This window comes from Mus caroli, unplaced genomic scaffold, assembly GCF_978045245.1.
Source record: "Mus caroli unplaced genomic scaffold, Mus_caroli_1 scaffold_20, whole genome shotgun sequence".
NCBI classification, from domain to species: Eukaryota; Metazoa; Chordata; class Mammalia; order Rodentia; family Muridae; genus Mus; species Mus caroli.
The window spans coordinates 37,429,836-37,450,879 of NW_028227275.1; the positions used below are offsets into that span (position 1 = coordinate 37,429,836).

General features: G+C 42.1%; 1 protein-coding gene across 2 annotated transcripts in view; it reads left to right on the plus strand.

Moving 5' to 3' along the window:
• Cfap95 (cilia and flagella associated protein 95) overlaps positions 1 to 21,044 on the plus strand; it is a 102,275-nt gene that overhangs the window by 23,855 nt on the left and 57,376 nt on the right. For both annotated transcript variants that reach the window (XM_029472704.2, XM_021152161.2), the window contains exon 2: positions 14,964 to 15,069. In XM_029472704.2, the coding sequence (XP_029328564.1) occupies positions 14,964 to 15,069 (106 nt within the window). The remainder of the gene's footprint in view (positions 1 to 14,963; positions 15,070 to 21,044) is intronic.

A 21,044-nucleotide genomic window follows, 5' to 3' on the forward strand; every position in this document is an offset into this window, starting at 1 on the left:
GGCATGGCACAAGCAGAGCTGAGAATTCTACTTCTTCATCCAAAGGCTGCTAGTGGAAGACCGACTTACAGGCACCTAGGGTGAGAGTATTAAGCCCACACCCACAGTGACACACCTACTCCAACCAGGTCACACCTATACCAACAAGACCACACCTCCAAATGGTGCCACTCCCTGGTGCAAGAATATACAAACCATCACACCATCTTCATGTATGACATAACAAGAAATCCTTCACCTTCACTTTAGGCCCTCAACCATGTAATTTTGGCTCATATTTTTTTTTTATTGGTCAGATCTACACAAATACCACTATTAAGTGCAGGGGCTTGGGCAGCATTTTAGTTCATCTATTTTTATTATATATGTTGTTTATACATAATAGTGTGTTTCATTGTGGAATTTTCCTAGATACATGTCAAAGATTTCTAGCATATCCTCCCCCATCACCTTCTCCTATTCCTTCCTCCTTTTATTGATCCTCTTCTCCCCCCCCCCCCCCGCCCCCTGACCACCCAGACCCTCTTCCACTTTCACCACCCAATGAGTTTCATTAGGGTTGCTTACAGGGTCCTGGTTGAAAGATTATTATAGGAACATCAAGTGCCCAGTGATACTCAGGAATGGGTGGAGCCTCTTGAGCCCCCTCCCAGCCCCAATTATCATGATTGGTATAGGCTCTGGGAGTGGGGAGATCAAGGGCTTTTCTCTCTGCTATGTTGGCAGATCCAGTCTTACACAGATCTCATGCTTGTATCAAAGATGTTGTGCAATCAAGAGTCAACAGTGATGTTACATTCCCAAGTGTCCCGGCTCACTCCACTCCTTCTTCCGGCTCTTACATTCTTTCCACCCCATCATCTATGATATTCTCTGAACCTTGGAGTGGATGATACAGAAACCCCTTTCATGGCTGCACATCCAGCTGTCTGTGATTCACCCATTTTAACCAATTAGAAGTCTCTGCAGATACCACCAAAGCCCATGGGATTCTGATCTCTTGTATTCCCAGGAAAGAATAAAAAATTGTACCAGTGAGTACAATGTCTATCCCATATAGGAGACTGCCTTGTAAAACCAGCATAGGTGGACTCCGGGATAGGCTAGAATCCCTTTACACCTATCACCCATGCTGAAGAGCTGTGTTGGAAAGTACTTAGGGCAGGCTTGAGTCAAAGGTTGTTCTTATGTTTCCATATGCTTTCATTAAAAAAAAAAAAATATTGTGCCAGGCGTGGTGGCACACGCCTTTAATCCCAGCACTCGGGAGGAAAAAAACAAAAAACAAAACAAAACAAAAAAATTGACCTGGGTATTCGGCAACTAGTATGCAAGACAAAATTTAAGTGTCTTCTACCTAGCATTTTTCAAGTGTTTACAGCAAAAGAGTCCGTGGGCATGACCATGGTTGCTGCCCATGTCCTGGACTACTCGCTGCCTGACCCTACCTGCCCTTGGGGGTTGGAGGTGAGGTGGTACAGAGTCCATGACACAGACTTTAGGAGCAGGTGAGAAACACTGCAGCAAACTCATCTGAGCACAGCTGCAAGCTCCTTTAATACCCTCTGCCCGCACAACATTGGTCTGAAGAAAGCATCTCTTCTAAACAGCAGTTTCCCATTGGCTGGCATTGTCTGCACAGACAATCCTTGGTCTCTCAGGCAGTTCTCAATTAGGTCTTCCTGCAGGAGATGCTTTTGCAGCTGTGCAGCCCCCGGTGTTTACATAGAGGTGACCCCGCCGTTTCTGATACACATAGAAAGTGTTACTTGATCCAGTCAGTACTCAGCAGGTTCCCACCTGTGAGCCCTCACCATCAATGAGACCTTGCCTAAGTCAGGGTTACTATACTATGGGGAGACACCATGACGGATGAAAAAGGTTGGGGAGGAAAGGGTTTATTTGTCTTAGACTTCCACATTATTACCATTTATTGAAGGAAGACAGGAACTCAACCGGGGCAGGAACCTGGAGGCAGGAGCTGATGCAGATGCCATAGGGGTTTCTGTTGCTGTCTTGTTCCCCATAGCTTGCTCGGCTCACTTTCATATAGAGAACCCAGAACCACCAGCTCAGGGACAGCCCCTTCCATATAGGAAACACCCCCACAAACCCTTTTCTCCCACATCACTCACTAATTAAGAAAATGCCCTACAGCTTTGTCTGCAGTCCGATCTTCTGGAGACAGCTTTTCAGTTGAGGGTCCCTCCTCTCAGCTGACTAAACGTGTGTCAGATGGACACACAGGCAGTCTGTGCAGAGCCTTCTCTGCCCGTCTCCTACTTGATCTCAGTCTTCACTGGGTCCTGGCTCCTTGTCAGTGGCCCCAGCACTTGGTATAATCTGGGACTGAGAGTTCCTGCTTCTGCCCAGACGTTAGCTTCACTTCTAGCTCTCCTCCCCCCTTTTTTTTTGTTTTTGAGTGATTTCTCATAAGAAAAGGGGAAAAGGTGCATTCTTCAGCTACGTTTATGATGAAACTGTGTTAACTCTAGGTCCTATTTACAAAGAAAATCTCATTTGTTTTGGTTTTAAGTTTCTAATGTGTTGGGGAATCTAACTGACTCTCCAGGGCAATTTTCTTTGTTAAAGTCCTAGACAGTGGAGGATTAGAAAGAAAATGAATTGCTCTGAAACCAAATAACCTTGTATTATCTATTCGATGTTCACAGCACATGGAATCACAGAAATACACACTAAGACAGACATCCGACTCTCTTAAAATGGCCTTCTGATATTTTCTAGAATGCTACTGTGAGTAGAGAGAGAAAGCATCGGGAAACAGGCGCTCTTTGATCGTTTCCACCAGGAAGGAAAACTAATGGCCACACCAGCTAACACACTCCAGACCAGCGGTTCTCCACCTTCCCAATGCTGCGACCCTTTAGTTACAGTTCCTCGTGTTGTGCTGACCCCCAGCCATAAACTTATTCTTGTTGCTATTTCCTAGCTGTAATTTTGCTACGGCTATGAATTGTAATGTAAATATCTGACTGCAGGATATCTGATATGCGACCCCTGCGAAAGGGCCAGTCAGCGTCCATAGTGGACGAAACCCATAGGTTGAGAATTGCTGATCTAGGTGTCTTTTGTACTATCGTGAACCATAGTGGGTGTGTAATTTATGTTTAAAGACTTTCTCTTTCTCCGGAGTCTCTTTCTTCCAACAGTTCCCAGAATACCCCTTCCCTTCTTTTTTTAAGTCATAGTCTCTTACCACATAGCCGCAGCTGGCCTTGAATTCATGACCCTTCTGTTCCTGTCTCTCAAATGCTGGGATTACAGGCCTGAACTACCTACCATAACAGGCTCAGAGTCTCTTCGGTCAACTGAGACAAGCTATTTTTTTGGAGGTTACAGAACCCCTGAGAAGTGTACTAGGATGTGAAGGTAATTGAGGTCCAGTTTTCTCCGTGTGAGCAGGATGGTTGTCATTGCTTCCACAGGATGTCGTATCATGAAGAGTGTCGCAGGTGGTGCAATCACTTGCACTGTCACCTTGCCTGATGTGTGTTTCTTCAGCTGTCTGTGAGTCATATGTTTGGCAGTCAATCAGACTGACATTTCCTTAACTGTTTATGCCTCCAACTGCTGTGTTCATTCTCTCCCCCCCCCCCACGATATTCTCTGTGGGATTTCTTGGTTTTGGAGATATCTACGTAGAAAATTTATCAGAGTGAAAATTCTTGATTTGTGTGCCACTCAATATATGTTGAATGAAGAAAACATGTGACACCCACCTTCGTCGGGTAGTTTTCTCGAGAGCACAGCCTAGGCTGCAGAGTTTAGTATCGTGATACAGATGTGCAAATCACACACCGCATGGGATATACGGATAAAGTCCCTGCTCACTACTCTAGGAAGTCATGATTCCTCCTAAGAACATAACATTTCCTCTACACTGACACAAGTATGTCTAAACGTCCTTGTTGGTTTAATGTATGAACCACTAAATAACACTAGCTTGGCATGATAATCTTTTTGCCTATGAAATCTTTAAAAGGATCATCAAATCTCTCTCTCTGCAGTATTTTCCTGTATTGGTTTTAAGTTTCTAATGTGTCAGGGAATATAGCTGACTCTCCAGGGTAATTTTCTTTTAGATCGCTGAGGATTGTGAAACTTAATAGAAAAAGCTATCTCTCTTCTTATTTGCCCTACATTTACATCAGAAAATACAATAGCTGACAGCAGAGCTGTGAACTCCATTAATAATTCTAAAGCCTAAAGTTAATATATTCTGCCATCTGGAGTCTTAACTAAACATTTTTTAGCATCTTTGAAATCTGCAAAGAAAAATGTGTCTCTTGTCAAGTAACCAGAAGCTGGAACTGGGCTCAGACTTTCATTGTTCTCCTGTCAAATGCTTCTCATATTTCAAACCCTTTGCAATCGGTGCGATGCATATGTATAGCAAGAGTGTTCCAGTTTAGCAGGTAGATTTACAATGCCTCTGGAGACAAGCCCGGTGTTGCAGAGAGTGAGCTTGTCTGTATGCATGATCAGCCCCTCCTGACTGGTGCTTTGGAAAACTGAGTCGGGATACTCTTTTATCTTTATGGACACGTTTGAAAGCCTCTGCTTTCAGCATTTCTATTAGGGCGACAGTAACAGAATGTAGGAAGATTCAACCTGTCCATCAATCACGAAAGATCTAATCATTTATAATGTGTCAGACTATGCGAGTCACCAGATCACCAAGATGAATCAAAAATAATCTCCGCGTCTAAGAAGCCTTCAGTCTCAGGAGAGGTGGATACATTAATGGATGGTTCTAGAAGAGTATGAAATGTGCTATAGTGAGGGAAAAAAAAAAAGAAAATCAAAAGTTTCTTTGCAAACTTCCATTCCCTCCCCACTCCTTATAGACAAGAAACCACAGAAACTCTAGATTATAACCTATCCCCTTGCGTACAAGGGGAACCTTATGCTGTGGGCACCTATGACTTGACTATTGGGAATGTTGCCACAGTGGACTCACTTATAGGCCACCAGGAGCAATAGAACTGGATCATATGGTAGCTCTTTTCCTAAGTTTCTGACCATCTCCCATCTGATCTCCATCGTGGCTGAACTAGTGCACTCTCTTCAGCAGTGTATAAGGGCTCCCCTTTGTCCACATCTTTGCTACCATTTGTCATTATGATGAATTCTAGTGAGACGAATGAAATACCAGCGTGGTTCTAATTTGCATTTCTATGGTAGATGGTCAAATTGGATGCTTGCTTTTTCATGTGCTTATTGATCATTTATTTTGCATCTTTTCAGACCTGCCTATTTCATTTGTCCTTTGTTGGTTTTGAGTTCCTGTCCTTTAGGTTTCTGAGTTCTTTATATTTGTTTCATAATATTACTCCTTTGTCAGATGTATAGATGCTAAAGACATTTCCATACTTTGTAGGTGGTATTTTTCATCTGATAAACTATTTCCAATTGACCAATGGAAATGGAACCTCATGAAATTAAAAAGCTTTGGTCCTATTTGCTCAGTGGCTTTATCAATGATAAAGCCCTTGCCTATCCCTATCCCATGAAAGATTTCCTCTAAAAGTTTCAGAGTCCCGTGTGTTATATTGAGGTCTTTTTTCCATTTGGAATTGATTTTTGTTTTGTTTTGTTTTGTTTTTCAAGACAGGGTTTCTCTGCATAGCCCTGGCTGTCCTAGAACTCACTTTGTAGACCAGGCTGGCCTCGAACTCAGAAATCCGCCTGCCTCTGCCTCCCAAGAGCTGGGATTAAAGGCATTTGCCACCACTGCCCAGCTGGAATTGATTTTTGTGCATGGTGAGAGATAGGGATCAGATTACTTCTTTAATAGTAGATACCCAGTGTGATGGTTTGTATATCCTTGGACCAGGGAATGGCACCATCTGAAGGTGTGGCCTTGTTGGAATAGGTGTGACCTGGTTGGAATGGGTGTGTCACTGTGGGTGTGGGTATAAGGTCCTCACCCTAGTTGCTTGGAAGTTAGTCTTCCACTAGCAGCCTTTGGATGAAGACATAGAACTCTCAGCTCCTCCTGCGCCATGCCTGCCTGGATGCTGTCATGCTCCCACCTTAATGATAATGGACTGAACCTCTGAACCTGTAAGCCAGCCCCAATTAAATGTTTTTTTATAAGACTTGCCTTGGTCATGGTGTCTGTTCACAGCAGTAAAACCCTAACTAAGACACCCAGTTTACCCAGAATCATTGTTCCTTTCTCTATATGTTTTTTCACCATCTTTGTCAGAAATTACATGCTTGGAGCTGAGTGGGCTTGCATCTGTGTCATCCTGCATGCCTGCTTTGGTGCCAGCACTATGCTACCTATGCAGCTATGACTCTACAGTACAACTTGAAAGCACACAGAGAAGTGCTGCTTGCATTACTCCCTTTGCTGAGAATTGCTTTGACCTCCCAGGGGCTTTTGTGTTCACCTATGACTTTTAATGACATATATTGCATTATTTTCGGATTCTAAAATAGTTCAATGTTAAAATTTTTCTCTGTTGCGTTTCTGCTCTGTTTGTAATATATTTATATTAAAATCTTCATAACAACCTAGTGAGCTTAAGCCAAAGAATTATTATTTGTTAAATTTGAGCTTAAAAACAACCTGTCCAAGAATTGTAAAGCTGCTGGTTTTAGAACCAGGACATCTTCTAAGTTTGGGATACTTTCCAATATTTTAAGATTCCCCTCCCTCAAAAACTGATAGGACCAAAAGCAAAAACAGGCAAACTAGATCTCATCATTTGAAATGCTTCATCACAGCATTGGAAACAGCACGGTGAGGGGAAATAGTAACCAACTATTCATCTGGGAGAAGGTCCGTGTCCAAAATATACAAAGAACTAACAAACTAATCAAGGCAAATTAAATAGCAACGGACCTTAACGGATATTTCTCAGTCATATAGATGGCCAACAGATATCAGGGGTGGATCAATAGTGGGAGACCATAGGGAACTTTTGCAGTTGACATGACACATCTGCGTCACACATTGGGTGTCATAAAATTGTAAAACTCTCCTCAGAGGTGGAAGAAATTGTTCAATTTAAGGTTTTTCACTCCTGATTACTTAGTTATGTGAGTATCTACAGAGGCTGGGAGTAGCTGAAGATACTTCACCATGAGGTTTATTCCTCCAATGCATTCTTGGGCCTGTTGCAAATGTAGCCCAACAAAATGCCGCACACCCTCAGTCTTTGCTCAGACAAAATGCTGGTGGCTGGGTGGATTCGCTGTTTCCTTTGTTACTGTGATCAAAGGCCTGACAAGAGGCAGGGGTTATTATGGCCCACAGTTCAAAGACATGCTGTGGACTACACCTGAGGGAGGAGACTTGGGGGTAAGAACCTGAGCTGACTGGTCTTAACACATCCTCAGCCAGGAAGCAGACAGGAATCAGGGACTAGATGTCAAAGCTCAAGGCCAACCTGTTAGGGTTTCAGAGGTAAAGTTACTCATCAGGTGAGGGCCAAGGTATGCTGCAGAGATCACACCACACAACAGAGCTCACTCAAGAGCTTTCTTGCAGGGCAAGGAGTTAAAGGCTGTCTTGGATTGGAGGCATCAAAGAGAGACAGAGGCAGACAGACAGAGAGAGCAAGAGAGGTGTGTGATGGCGGGGCTTTTGAAAGAGGGACACACATCACATCGGAAGACTAGTGATGATATAGCTGCTGGCACTGAGTCTCTGAAAGCTGGATGAAATTAACATTTCTCCCTTTTGTTTATTATAAAAGTTGAGGAAACGGGAAGGGGCAATGGCAAGGCAGGAATGTAGGTGCTGGGTTCTTTAGACTGCTTCCTGCTGTCTGAGAGCATCAATATCTTTAGGGACTCAAGAGAGCTGGGATGCTGGCCAAGTCCTGGAAGAGGAGGCTGTTGAATTCACCGTCCAGGCTCTGTGGGACCATCTGGGGCTAGGGATGTACAGGCAGCAGCTGTGAGGCTGGGCCACCTGGGGCTAGCCATTTTGAAGCTGTCCAAGATGCAGATTTGGAGGGAACAACTGGACCTGGCAGGATTCTGGAACACATACATATTAGGGGCAGAACATAAAGTTAAGGAATTTAGGGGGAAATTATTTTCTTAGGTGCACATTTGAGCTTTTAGGTCCATGGTCCTGGTAACTCAGGTAGGGGAGTCCCAAGATTGGGGAAAGGGGGAAGAGGAAAAAGAGGAAAGAAATCCCACTCTCAGGAATAACAGAATAGGCAGGTGGGGAACCAGGCTGATGGTTTCTGTATGTATCTATATGGACTATAGATAAAGACTGTCCATGACCCATGAGAGGTGGGCTCGTTAGTCCTCTGAAGCTTACAGAATTTTAAGCTTACAAAAGAGATCCGTTTTAGATATGTTATTACCATTGTTTGGGAATCTGTACCAAAATCCACAGTACAGCAGAAACAGCAGTAGACTCATGCCTTTGAGTCATAGCAGAAGCTTGGGGACCCCCAAATGATTTTGAGTTAAAAATATGAACTCTTCTCTTCTCTAACCAGATGACTCAGAGTATAGAGATTAGACAGATGTTTTTAGCACAATAAAGACTCACTTTTAAGACTCCACTTAGAAGACAACCAAAGGAAATTTAAAATCTTGAGCTTGTGACCATGATAACAGTAGCCAGTGCTCACGGAAGCTAAATTAATAGCTTATCAGAATTCCACTGGCTAATGTTAAAACTCTAAACTTTTGAAGTCTTAATGCCACAGACCTGGAAGAGATCTGAAACATTTTTTCATATCTCATATTTTAATTCACTTTCTTATTATACCTTTACGAATTGCATTTCCACTTTAAAACACCTTCTTAGACCTTTACAACTTAAGCTGTTGTATCCTCAGACCTTTCATAAACTTCACATCATGTTTCTATCCAGTCATTTACCCTGAGACACAGGCGGTTGATTACTGGGAGCAGTCATTGTAAAGAGCGTTTTTTTTTTTTTTTTGTTAAAGTAAAAAATACGTTGAAATCTTTTGTGAGTTTATCTCATTTCTGAGTTTTCTAACAAGGCAAACTGTGTCTAGACTTAGTATCGATAGAAAATTGAGCCGGTGGCCTTGTTTTTACCTATTAAGAGGACTGAGAAGGCAGAATAACTGAGAAACCAGCTGAAGCCTTGTGGGGAGGAGCTGGACGCTTGCTACTGTTAAAGCTACAATAAGTCAATATCATCAGAGAGCTGAGAAGGATAAAGTAGAGCTGGAAGTATAGTCCAAATATCCTGCATATCTATTAAAACAGAGACCGGTTACCTAAATGGGTACCTTAGGCTTTGGTGGTCTCCATAGTTTTGATGGGGCAGTAGTCCTAGGTCTTTAGCCATCACATAGTGCAGCATTTAACCTTCAGTTGCTACACAGAGCATAGCGCCTTTGACAGTCAGACCCAGGTCTGGGATCTTTCTCCTCTAGAAGAACTTGGGAAAACTGATCTTTCTTTGACTAGGCTGAGTAGGTCAATCAACCCAAAAGTGTCCACAGTTTGAGCAGAGCCCGGCCATCAGGTGAGGCACAGGGCAGTTTTTCTCACTGGTCAGTGTTACCTCGAGGCATTGTTGTACCCTGTTTATCTTCTTTGGAGACCTTAAGGGTTTCGGCTAGGAGGGGGCCGCTCTGTCTACTACAAGAAGCTTGAATATTTTAAATGTCATATGCAGCAGATCTCAGAAGAGCCAGAGGACAATCTATTTAATATTCCTTATTTTAGGTTTAACTTTGAAAATAGGAGGCTAAATACAGCTTATTTCTGTATACATTACTACGTATCATGACTACAAGTATAGTTCTGGACACACTAAAGAATTTGATCATTTATAAGGCAGCTGTTAACTTGTAATTCTCAATTATCCTTAACAATTTATAATAGGTTAGTAGCTTTTATGAAACAAGGATTTTGCATTCCATCCGTGTTAGGTTTGGCTTTAAAAAACGATAACATTTTTTGAATTGAAGCTATTCTAGTATCAAAATAAAACTTTAAATCATAGATAAATTCCACAGAGAGACTGGCAACTTTATTGTTCCTTTCATAGTGTACCATTATAGAATATTGCTGGGTTTTTTTTTTTTTTTGGCTTGGATTAGTTTATCCAGATGACTAAAGCTTAAAGTAAGCAAAGGCAAAGATACATATTACTGTGAACCAGAGCAAACCTCAGAAATTTATAAATCTTGATTATTAAACATGCATTATTTATCAAGCATAAGCGGATACTTATCTAGATTTTTCTAACAACTTGATGTTAAATAGTTAGCAAAGACATAAGTAGTTAGGCGTACATCCTAAATCAGTTTTTGATAATCTGAGGAGACCTTTATAACATTAAATTTGTATTATCATATAAAGTATATTGTAAACTAGAGTTGAATCACATATCAAGTGTGCTATAGCAAACATAACCTTAAATTTTTATCATAAAACAAAAGTCCGTATGTTTTTGAATTTTATTGCTGTGAACAGATGCCATGACCAAGGAAATTCTTATAGAGGACAGCATTTAGTTGGGGCTGGCTTGCAGTTTCAGAGATCCGGTCCATTATCATCATAGCAAGAAGCATGACAGTGTACAGGCAGACGTGGTGCTGGAGGAGCCGAGAGGTCTAAATCTTGAACCAAAGGCAGCCAGGAAGAGACTGGTATTCCACAGTGGATGAAGCTTGTCAATAGAAGGAATAACCCTATTAAAAATGGGGTACAGAGCTAAACAAAGAATTCTCAACCAAGGAATAGCGAATAGCAGAGAAGCACCTAAAGAAATGTTCAGCATCCTTAGTCATCAGGGAAATGTAAATCAAAACGACCCTGAGATTCTACCTCACATCATTCAGAATGGCTAAGACCCAAAACTCAGGTGACAGCAGATGCTGGTGAGGATATGGAGAAAGAGGAACACCCCTTCATTGTTGGTGGGATTGTAAGCTGGTACAACCACTCTGAAAATCAATCTGGTGATTCATCAGAAAATTGGACATAGTACCACCTGAGGATCCAACTATACCACTCCTGGGCATATACCCAGAAGATGCTCCTCTTTCACTGCCCTGGCATTCTCCTACAATGGGGCATCATGCCTTCACAGGTGTAAGGGCCTCTCCTCCCATTACCAGGTGTGGGTGGGTAGGTGAGTGGGGGAGCACTCTCATAGAAGCAGAGGGGAGAGGAAATCTGGAAGAGGGATAACATTTGAAGTGTAAATAAATAAAATAAACAATAATTAAAAAAAAAAAAGGAGACCTCACAGGAGGAGACAAAAAGCCCAACAACACAGTGACTTTTCTCCAATAAGGCCACACCTATTCCAACATGGCCACACCTCCTAATAGTGTCACTTCCAATGGATCAAACATATTCAAACCACCACACCAAACAAACCCAAAATATTTGAGACTTGCTGCATCCTTAGTCTTAAAAGGAGATACCATGGTAAAACAGAGAGCTCATTAGGACTAAGCAGCTTTATAATTGTTACTTTATGGCATGTGGATCACCTTAAGATGGTAAAGTCACATGGTTTTTACTCTTTAACCTTAATAGATATGATTGCTAGCCATGTGGCTGCTTATATATGATTAGATAATTGGCTAAGATGGAGGGGAGCCATGTGAGTACTATTTTAAAGGATATATATATATATATATATATATATATATATATATATCACATACATGCACCAAAAGTTGAATCCAAGTTACATAGAGTTGAATACTAAGTACATACACATACAAACAGAATTGAATCATATATTTATGATTCAAGTATTTATAAGCCTTTGGTTATAAGTTTAAAACCAAATTTTGTCACAGAATTTTTTAAACCATACCCAATAAATTTATAAATCCTGAGATAAGTTTATAGCATAATCTTAAGATTTTTGTTTGTATTTTTGAAAGCAGAGTGGAAAGAAATCACAGATAAAAAGACTTTTAAGAGTGGGAACTAGAATGTTATCGTTAAAAGACTTTTGGAAGTGTGGAGCATAGCAAGTTTACATATAGGATACTTGGGGATCATTGGTCTCTGTTGTAGCAGTTGTTATGACTAGTGAAAATTTAGAAATCAAATCCACAAACTTTTTGGCCATTAATCTGTATTGAGGCCAAGCTGTTGTAATAAAATCTGAGTGTGTGGTGGCAGAGAGAGAATCCGAAATAAAACACTGGACACTATGCAGGTGTCTTCCTATAAGCTCCAAGAGGGAGCTGAGGGCTGAATTTGTGGGACTGCAACCTAAAACCCAAGATAAAGAGTGAGCTAAGGGCTGAATCTGTGGGATTGCTGGCTAAAGCCAGAGATAACCAGAAGAATGCAGGGGGTTGGGGGAAGGGAACCAGTAAGTGTCTTTAGTAGAAAGACCCATGGAGGGTGGGGTAGAAAGCTAGAACCTAGAAAATTGTCCATGTGGCAGGAGCCACAGTGGCACAGAAGCTGGCTCTAGGAGACAGAAATGGTTGGGGTAGTCTGTTTACACTTCATGAAGATTGGCTTTGTAGATTCAGTTGTTGACTGCCAAGCCCAAAGAGAGCTGAGTACTGGTTGCATCTTGGTACTGTAATTTTTATGGCCCATCACCGGCTTCATATTTTGTAAGCATCCATCCTTCCTTATTGGGTGATTGGCTTTAATAAAGATCTGATGGCCAATAGCTGAGCAGGAAGTGGAAAGTGGAACTTCTGTGCCGAGAGAGGGAGGAGAAGGAGATGCAGTGAGTTCACCAGCAGGACACAGAGAGAAACAGATGTCCCAGGGCTGAGAGAGAGGTAAAGAATGAGCCACATGGTAGGATGTGGGCTCCACCAGTCAGGATAACTTAGATGAGTTAGCTGAGGACCTGCCCAACTATATGCCTAAACTTTAGTAAATATTAAGAAGTCACTGTGTCATTATTTAACTGCTGGAGATTACGAGGAAGTCTCAATCTAACTGGTACCTCACATTAGGCATCAAATAAAGTGGGGCTTTCACAGACCTGACAGCTATATATAATGACAGAACATCTTTTTAATATTTTAATGCTTAGGCATTTTACCTAGGGCAGTCTCTGTCACCCATCTAAAGTTAACCCAGGAACAACAATATGAACTAAACAGTACTCATGTCTCTAGCTGCATATGTATCAGAGGATGGCCTGGTCGGCCATCAGTGGAAAGAGAGGCCCATTGGTCATGCAGACTTTATATGCCTCAGTGCAGGGGAACGCCAGGGCCAGGAAGTGGGAGTGGATGGGTGGGGGAGTGGGGGGGAGGGTGTGGGGGACTTTTGGGATAGCACTGGAGGTGTGAATGAAGAAAGTACCTAATAAAAAAAAATCAAAAAAAAAAAAAAGTTAACCCAACTAACTTGCCTATGATCCACCACATGGCTACTTCTGTACCCCTGTGCTCCGCTGTAGGTCTGTCTGTCCCTCCCTGTCTGCTGGGGAACCTCCTGCATCTGATTTCTTCTCCCAGAGACCCTTGCTTTGCTGGCAGTTCTGCTCTATACTTCCTGCTTAGCTATTGTCTGTAAGATCTTTATTAAACAAAGGATGCATGCTTATAAAATATGAGGCCAGAGATGGGCCTTAGGAATAACAATTCCAAGATCCAGCTAGAGAGAGGAGAGAGAGAGAGCAGTCTGTGTTGGTGGGATCTTTTAAAGTCGATGACAGTGTCACCTGTCTCTCATGATGTAGCTGCTGGTGCTGAGTGGCTGAAGACAGGCTGGGGCTAATACAACCTGCAAGGACTCACTTTCTCCAGCAAGAATTCACGTCCTAAAATGTTCTTTATCTCTCCAAAACAGCTGGGGATCAAGTGTTAAAACACTTGGAGGATTTCATATCCAGGCCATGATTCTGGGTAATTCATAAAGAAAGTTCACGGCTCAGAAAGGACTCTAGGCTTCACTATATCATGGCCAAACAGGAGGATCTGATAAGTACAAAGTAGGTCAAGTAGTGCGAGTGATAGTTACACATAAGTCTGCTCTTGTGGTAACTAATAAACTCTCTCAAGAGGGAGAAGTCATCTAGTATTGCCAAAACTAAGGAAAGGCTAGAGTGAATCTTAGTGATCTAACTACCTCTTACCCACCCCCCACACCTCTGCCATGTCCCATCTCTCAGCACCACCACTGAGGAAATTAAATGTATACCTGAGTTTCAGAGGAGACACACCACTGTGTTCAAATCTTACCAGGCTGGACCTTACGAGCTGTAGCTGAACAAACAGATGGTTGGATGAAATTTTGAGTATCCCATGCACAGTTCCTGCCCAGCATCCCTTTGGGTCCCTTCTGCAGGATGTTTGGTCTCAACTTCCTTTATCTAACAACAACAACAACAACAAGCCCTAGGACCACTTAGTCAACCAAAACCCTTCCTTTCCCTGTCTTGTCACACCAAATTTCTCTCTTCCTGTCTCCTTTTAAAATTACCCCCAACCACCTTTTACCCAAGATAGTTTGAATGTTTAATTTCCACTTTCACTTTAAGGAAGAGGCTTTGTTAGTCTTTAGCTTGTGGCTACCAGCCTCCTAGGGTGCTTTTTGGAAACAGGGACCTCACAGGTTACCAATCAATACATTCTGCCTCGTTTGAAAAACAATGTAATTAAAATTCTTGGTAGAGAGAGCTTCTAAAGTGACAAGTTGCCTTTTAAAGCTATTCCCATATCTTATTTTAGAATTTACTGTCAGTAAGTCATCTACATTATTAAATAAGATTCAGTTCGCTGGAGCTACAAAGTAATTACTGTGTTAGTTAACTTGGTGTTTCTGTGACAGTCTTAGCTTTATTGAGTAGGTAAGGTTGTTTTCAGGGAGTAGTTTCAGCATTCCTTGAAAAGAGGAGAGAAATACATCATTCATTGTGACTTTGACACATTTGTAATTGGAATAATCTCACTGAATATAGCAAATTTAAAGTCTTTAAATGCAATGCATGCTCAGTAAGGAACTTTAATTTTTTCTTTTTCCCTGTGAAGGCACCGTAACAGAGAAGCCTTCCCCAAAGATTATGATATAGAGAGTCCCGAGACGGTGAAAAACCTATGTATATCAACATACAAGCGATTTGGAAGTGACAGTCCAGTAAGTAGTTGCTGTTAATTGTTTTGTCTGAAATCTTTCTCATACTGAAAGAGTAAAAGGTCAAATTAGGAGTATTCTTTTACTATCCTTGTTACTCATTTGTGGGATTAACTAGGTAACTTAGTTGCAATGCCCTTACCAAACTTATACAGTCCACCTACTTCTTAAGCTTATTGGGTAAATTAGATACACAATGGAGTGCTTAGCATGCTGCCTGCCTGTATCAGTTAGCTCTCTGTTGCTATAACAAAATACCCAACACATGTTACATATGGAGCAAGAGTTCTGGAGGTTTAAGTCCAAAATGGGGCCACCTGGATGTCATGTCATTAGAGGAATGCATGTCAGGCTGATTAGCCACATTTTGAGTCAGGAATAAGTGGGAAACTGAAACTGGGCCACCCAATTTCTTTTGAGAGCACACCCTCATGGCCTAATGACTCCCTTAAAGGGAGTCTCTTATCTCTTCTTAAGGATCCCTGGTACTTTCCAGTTCTACCTTGGGAGGACTGTGATGTTATGCTGTAGCAGCAGCAGCTTGCCGGATAACTTCTCTGACTTCCAGAATAACCCTGTGAAACAGGCATTCGTCTCCCTTTTATAGAGGCATGCTGAGAGCACTGGGTGTTTCTCATAGTTTTGCCCCCCAAAACTGATACTCTCAGATCACTTTTTGAAATTGGCACAGGCCTCACAGAAGACATAATTATATATTTGAAATTATTCCAGAACATTCTCTATTTTCTAGGGTAGCAAGAACGAATTAACTGAGCACAGCAGTTTGCTTTCCTCTGTCCCTTTTAGTTGCAGTAAGCAGAGGCCAGGCAGGGTGACCTGGGACACGAGATTCAGTGTAAACTCACAGCTGGCTGGATGTAGACTGAGGTAGTTTTCAGGAGCCAATGAGATGACAGATAAGACACTTCCCTCTGCAGTGTTTCATTCCACACACTAGGGTTTCTTGGCATCTCTATTTCCTTGTTCTCATACTTTTCTTATCTGCATCAGCCCAAATCTCATAGGCAATGTGAGATTTCGGTTTTCATGCAAGCTTCTTGCACTTTGTCCTGAAATGTCTCCTTGGCAGTAGGTGGAGCTTGTCTGTCTGATTCTGAGCTCACCTCTGCCACACTCTTCCCCAAGCCTGGCTTTCCTGAGCAGGCGCATGACTAGAATAAGAGGAAGCTGAGCAGGGTGCACACTGATGTCTGGGTTGTGCGACATGAAGTGAAACTGAGGAGTGTGAATCTCGGACATTTCTTTAGCGTCTATAAGTGGTCAAGGCTTATACTTAGCAGGAGAGTTTGCTTTTCCTATGCTTTTGATGATGATCATGGAAACCCTGCCATTTCTCTCCCAGTTTTTCACCTGTTTTAGATCCAAAGGAGATCGACCAAGAAATTATTTCTGATAAAACCACAATTTCACATCTTAGGAAGTTGTAGTTTTTCTGACAATGAAATCACCATTTTTTTTTTCTTTTTACAACAAGCTACAAAGTTGTCAAGAAAGATACTATTCTCATTCTAGACCTACCATTATTAATCCCATCACTCAATGTCCCCAGTGTTCAGGGAGAGGTAGACACCAGTTCAGGGCTTCCTGGTCACCATGTGATAAATCAATTAATCTCGTTTTCTTCCCCCAAAGTTTTGACAGAGGCCTAAAGTCTGGAACACTCTTTAAATTTCTATCTGTCCATCCATCCATCCACCCACCCATCCATCCATCCATCCATCCATATCTGTCTGTCTGCCTGTCTGTTTGTCGATCTATCTATTGAGTTAGTGTTTCATATAGGCCAGGCTGGCCTTAAACTTACAAAGTAACTGAGAATAACCCTTAACTTCTAACCTCTCTTCCCCCACCTCCCAAGTGCTGTCATATACCTAGCTGTGAACACTCTTGATAGTTGTCAGGGAGCACAGAACCAAACAATCTGGGCCGCCTATGCCGAAGCATCTGAAACCTCCAAACCAGGGTAGGACAGCATTGACTGCTATGTTTTTGGAGAGTGCTGCCCAAAGAAAGCAGATTTGTTTACCTGTGATTGCTTCTTCCTTTTCCCTCAGTTTAGAAGGATTTCATGGAAACTATTCAGAGAGACATGTGTCCTGAAGTTTCAAAGATGTAGAGGCCTAGTGTGTGACATGAGCCTGAAAAGCTTAGTGTTAGATGCCATGCCTAATGCGGTAGAAGATAGAAAGGAGAGAGAGAAATATGTGTTCACCTAGATGAGTCATGAGATAAGATCTGCTGCAGTCTTCTGAGGAAGACAGTAGGTCTGGGGCAGAGAGTAAGCAACCCAGCACACATAATACCAAAGGTCAGAACAGGAATTGCTGTAACTAAAGTGCTAGGCCAGAGGACTGGACTCTGTGTGGTGTGGGGAGATCTTTCTAGTAGACCACACTGCCTCCAAAGTCCAACATGGACACATGGTAAATGACAGGAAGAATTTATCTGATGTTGCCGAAGAAACAGAGTCACTCTGAGCCTTCATCAGTGTACAAATGGGAACTTATAGATTATGTAGAAAAATAAAAGGAGGGGTCAAGAAATATACATAGTCAGTCTTGGTGAAACTACGGTCTTGCTGATCATGATCTCAGGTTTGTTCCATGACGTCCTGATGTCACTGGGGAAATCATTATTGAAGGACGGCGACAGTTCACTTCCAGCTATGAAGTGCCTGCTTCTGCCTGGAGGTGGGGACCAGCCTGGTTAGGTGCAGCATTCAGGCAACAGGGTTACTACCTCAGGGATCTGCAATGAACCAGAAAGGAATCAGATCATGAGCGAGGGCAGTAAAATACAGTCAAGACAATGACTGAGTTGCCCCTTCAGGGAAATATGTGATGAACCAGCCTGCTTCCATTTTAAGCTTGAAAGCAGTCTTATGATAAAGACAGTCTAGGTGCATCCCCGCTTATGAGTAAACCTCTGTTTCTCAAGGATTGGGCTATGTTCATCCGGTAACCTTAAGCACAAATTGTTCTGTACTGCCTGTTTGAGGAAAAGACAACCATATCTTTGTTTCCAAAAGTTGTTATGACCAACTTGCAACCCTACCTTTGTGTAAAAGATTATTATAACCGTCTGTTGTTATGACTACCTTGTTATGCTTACATTCTGCTTCTACAACCCTGTTTATTTTCCTGCCCAAACCCCCATTGGGAGATTCCCCCACACCCGAGCTATCCTTATCTCCCCCACATCCAATGCTGATCACTTGAACCTTGCCTTAGGTGGAAGGCAGCCTGTGTACAGGAATAAAAAGGCTTGCTTTAATTAACTGCTTGCTGTAATTAATTTGGCCATTGGTGGTTTGGATCAGTGGCCTTAGCATAAAGAGCATGTTTGAAGTAAAGAACACCAAAGAAGGAACTCCTACTACCTTGCTTGAGCCTTGGAAGGGGTGGATAGGGGATGTGTGTGTGTGTTGAAAGGTGTGAAGCTCTGCCTGCCTCCAGCAAGCTGCAATTCTCAGTAAAAAAGAATACCAGAAAGCAATCTCAGAAATATTCTAGGAGAGGAGTTGATTTTGATTGTCAGCCAAACCCATGCTCTCTGGCTCACGTGAAGGGAGTAAGGGCCACTTAATATTATTTCCACCTGACCTCTCCCCCTCAGCCCAACCTGGCAGGCATCCAAGAGGAGAACATGGGGTCAGCAAAGGGAAGCAGCATCAGTCCAAAGCTCAGTCCTTGCAGCTGACGGCTCCCAGGCCTGCAGCCCCGACCTGAGAAAACAGGCACTTGGTGTAATAGAAGTACCAGTCTCACTGGACTGGAGACTTTCATAAATGGAATTATATCCTCCTGGAAACATAAAGAGCTCAGAAAAGCTACATAAGTGTCCTAATTCTTTGGTCGAGTTAAAGATGTGAATACACTGTCGGGGTAGTTTTGTGATCTCTCCTATCCATGTGTTAGCTCAGTTCAGTATGAAAGTGCCTGGTTTCATCATTGTTTTACCCTCTACATGACTCAAGCAGGTACCATCTGTGACCTGTATTGTACAGAGAAGGAAACTGAGACCATGTGACATCACTTGGTCAAAATAGCTAGATAGTATATACAAGCGGGCACTAAATTCTGAGATCTTAAATACTCTTCCAAGCTGACACTTGGATTTGCCACAGTTTCACAGTGAGTTCAACAGCTTGTAGATCCCTATACAACTATATACTGGCTATTCTGTAGTCTTGCTTGAAATAATATATATGTATATTATATATAGTTATCTAAATATATACTTATATATAACACATGGATATTACATATGTGAATGTAAATGTATAGAATAATATGTATTATTTTAAACAATGCATGTAATGTACATTATATATCACTATATATGTTTGGACTTTGATGTCCTGCATCTTAACTTCAGCTTTTGTTCTCTTCTCTTGTGTCCTGTGTACAAACATGATGGCTAGTTCTTTTGCCATCTGTTTCTACTCCAGAATGCTTTCTTAGCATTTTCCTTTTTTTTTCAAGATTGCTGCTGAGTGGCTGCCTCTTATGTCCAACAATATTTCTGTTTAGCTGGTTAAAGTCTGTATGCCTGAATTCCCTGGCTGCATGGATTACTGTGGGCATCATTTATTTGTAACAAATTGTATGCTGTCTATATTTGGTTAAGGCTCTAAAAGGCTAACAACAAAATAGGAGTTTCACAAACTGAAGTGAACCATGAACCTAGCTGGGCAAAGTTCTCGTATACTATAGCGCTATTAGGCTCCTATGCACATGGGCGGTACAAGAATCTTGGGATCCAGGATGCTCAAAGAAGAGTTTGAGAGTATGGATAAAGCTGTGTTCTAAATAGCACCCGTGAAGCTCCTTGGATGATGGGGAATTATAGGCATAAGACTCTGGTGATCTACCTGAAGAAGCAGTACAGAAGGAAGCCAGCTGTGTATCTGCCATGTGTGGAACAAGGATGTCCTTGAGTTAAGAAGTGACCTTTGCGAATCAATTGTGTGCCATGAAGAAAGAAAAACATGACATGTGATCATTTCAGAGCCTGTTCTCATGTAGAAGGGGAGAAAGACCACCTGGATTTCCAGAGGCTGAAGCAGGCTGTTATTTCATTTAGACTTTTTTTTTTCAAACTTTCACACAGGTATACTTATGCACTGACATAATTTCCATCCCTTCTTTCCTCTCCATCTTCTCCCGTTTCATCTTTACCTCAAATTCATGACCTTTGGAACAGTATTTTAAAACCCAGATAGTCGTCCTTCATCATGAGAACTACCCTTTATTCTTCCCCGGGAGGATCTCGAAGCTACCAGAACATTCTAAGAAGGTCATATTTGAATATTCATAAATATATGTCTGCAATGGGTGATAAAACACAGACATCCCCAGAGGAAGAAGAACCGGATGGCATCCTGCTCTTGTTGAATGTGCCTTTCTCCTGCCTCCCATCTCCTACCCTTCCACCAGCACCCTCTCACTCCCACCCAGACAAGAGGGATCTGGAGAGTAGGGACCAATTCCAAGAGTGCAGAGAGACTGCTGCACCCTCTCTCCCCACTGACGCAGATCAGGCCAAAACAAGCCCCAAGGCAAAGATTCTTCAACTTTAAACATATTACTTACCCAGCGTGACTCTTCTTGGAAAAGAAACAGCCAGAGAAATTACATAATAATATGAGGGTAACCAGACAAGTCTTGAGGCTAGTTTTTTATTTCACCAAGCATAAAAAGGACAAGCCCATGGTTGGAGGAGGAAGCATGATTGTTTTCTCATTGTTCCCAGGAAGAAGTCCTACCTCCTCGGTGACCAGTTACAGATTTGCATGTAAAAGGGCAGCTCAATCTCTACCCTCTGTCCTCATTTTAGGTTTCTTAGCAAATCACCAGACACTTTTCAGACTGTTGCCTATCTCCTTCAACTAGCGTACCCGCTCTAAAAGTGTAGGAACATTGGGCTGTTTGGGTTCCTGTTAGAGCCTGAAATCC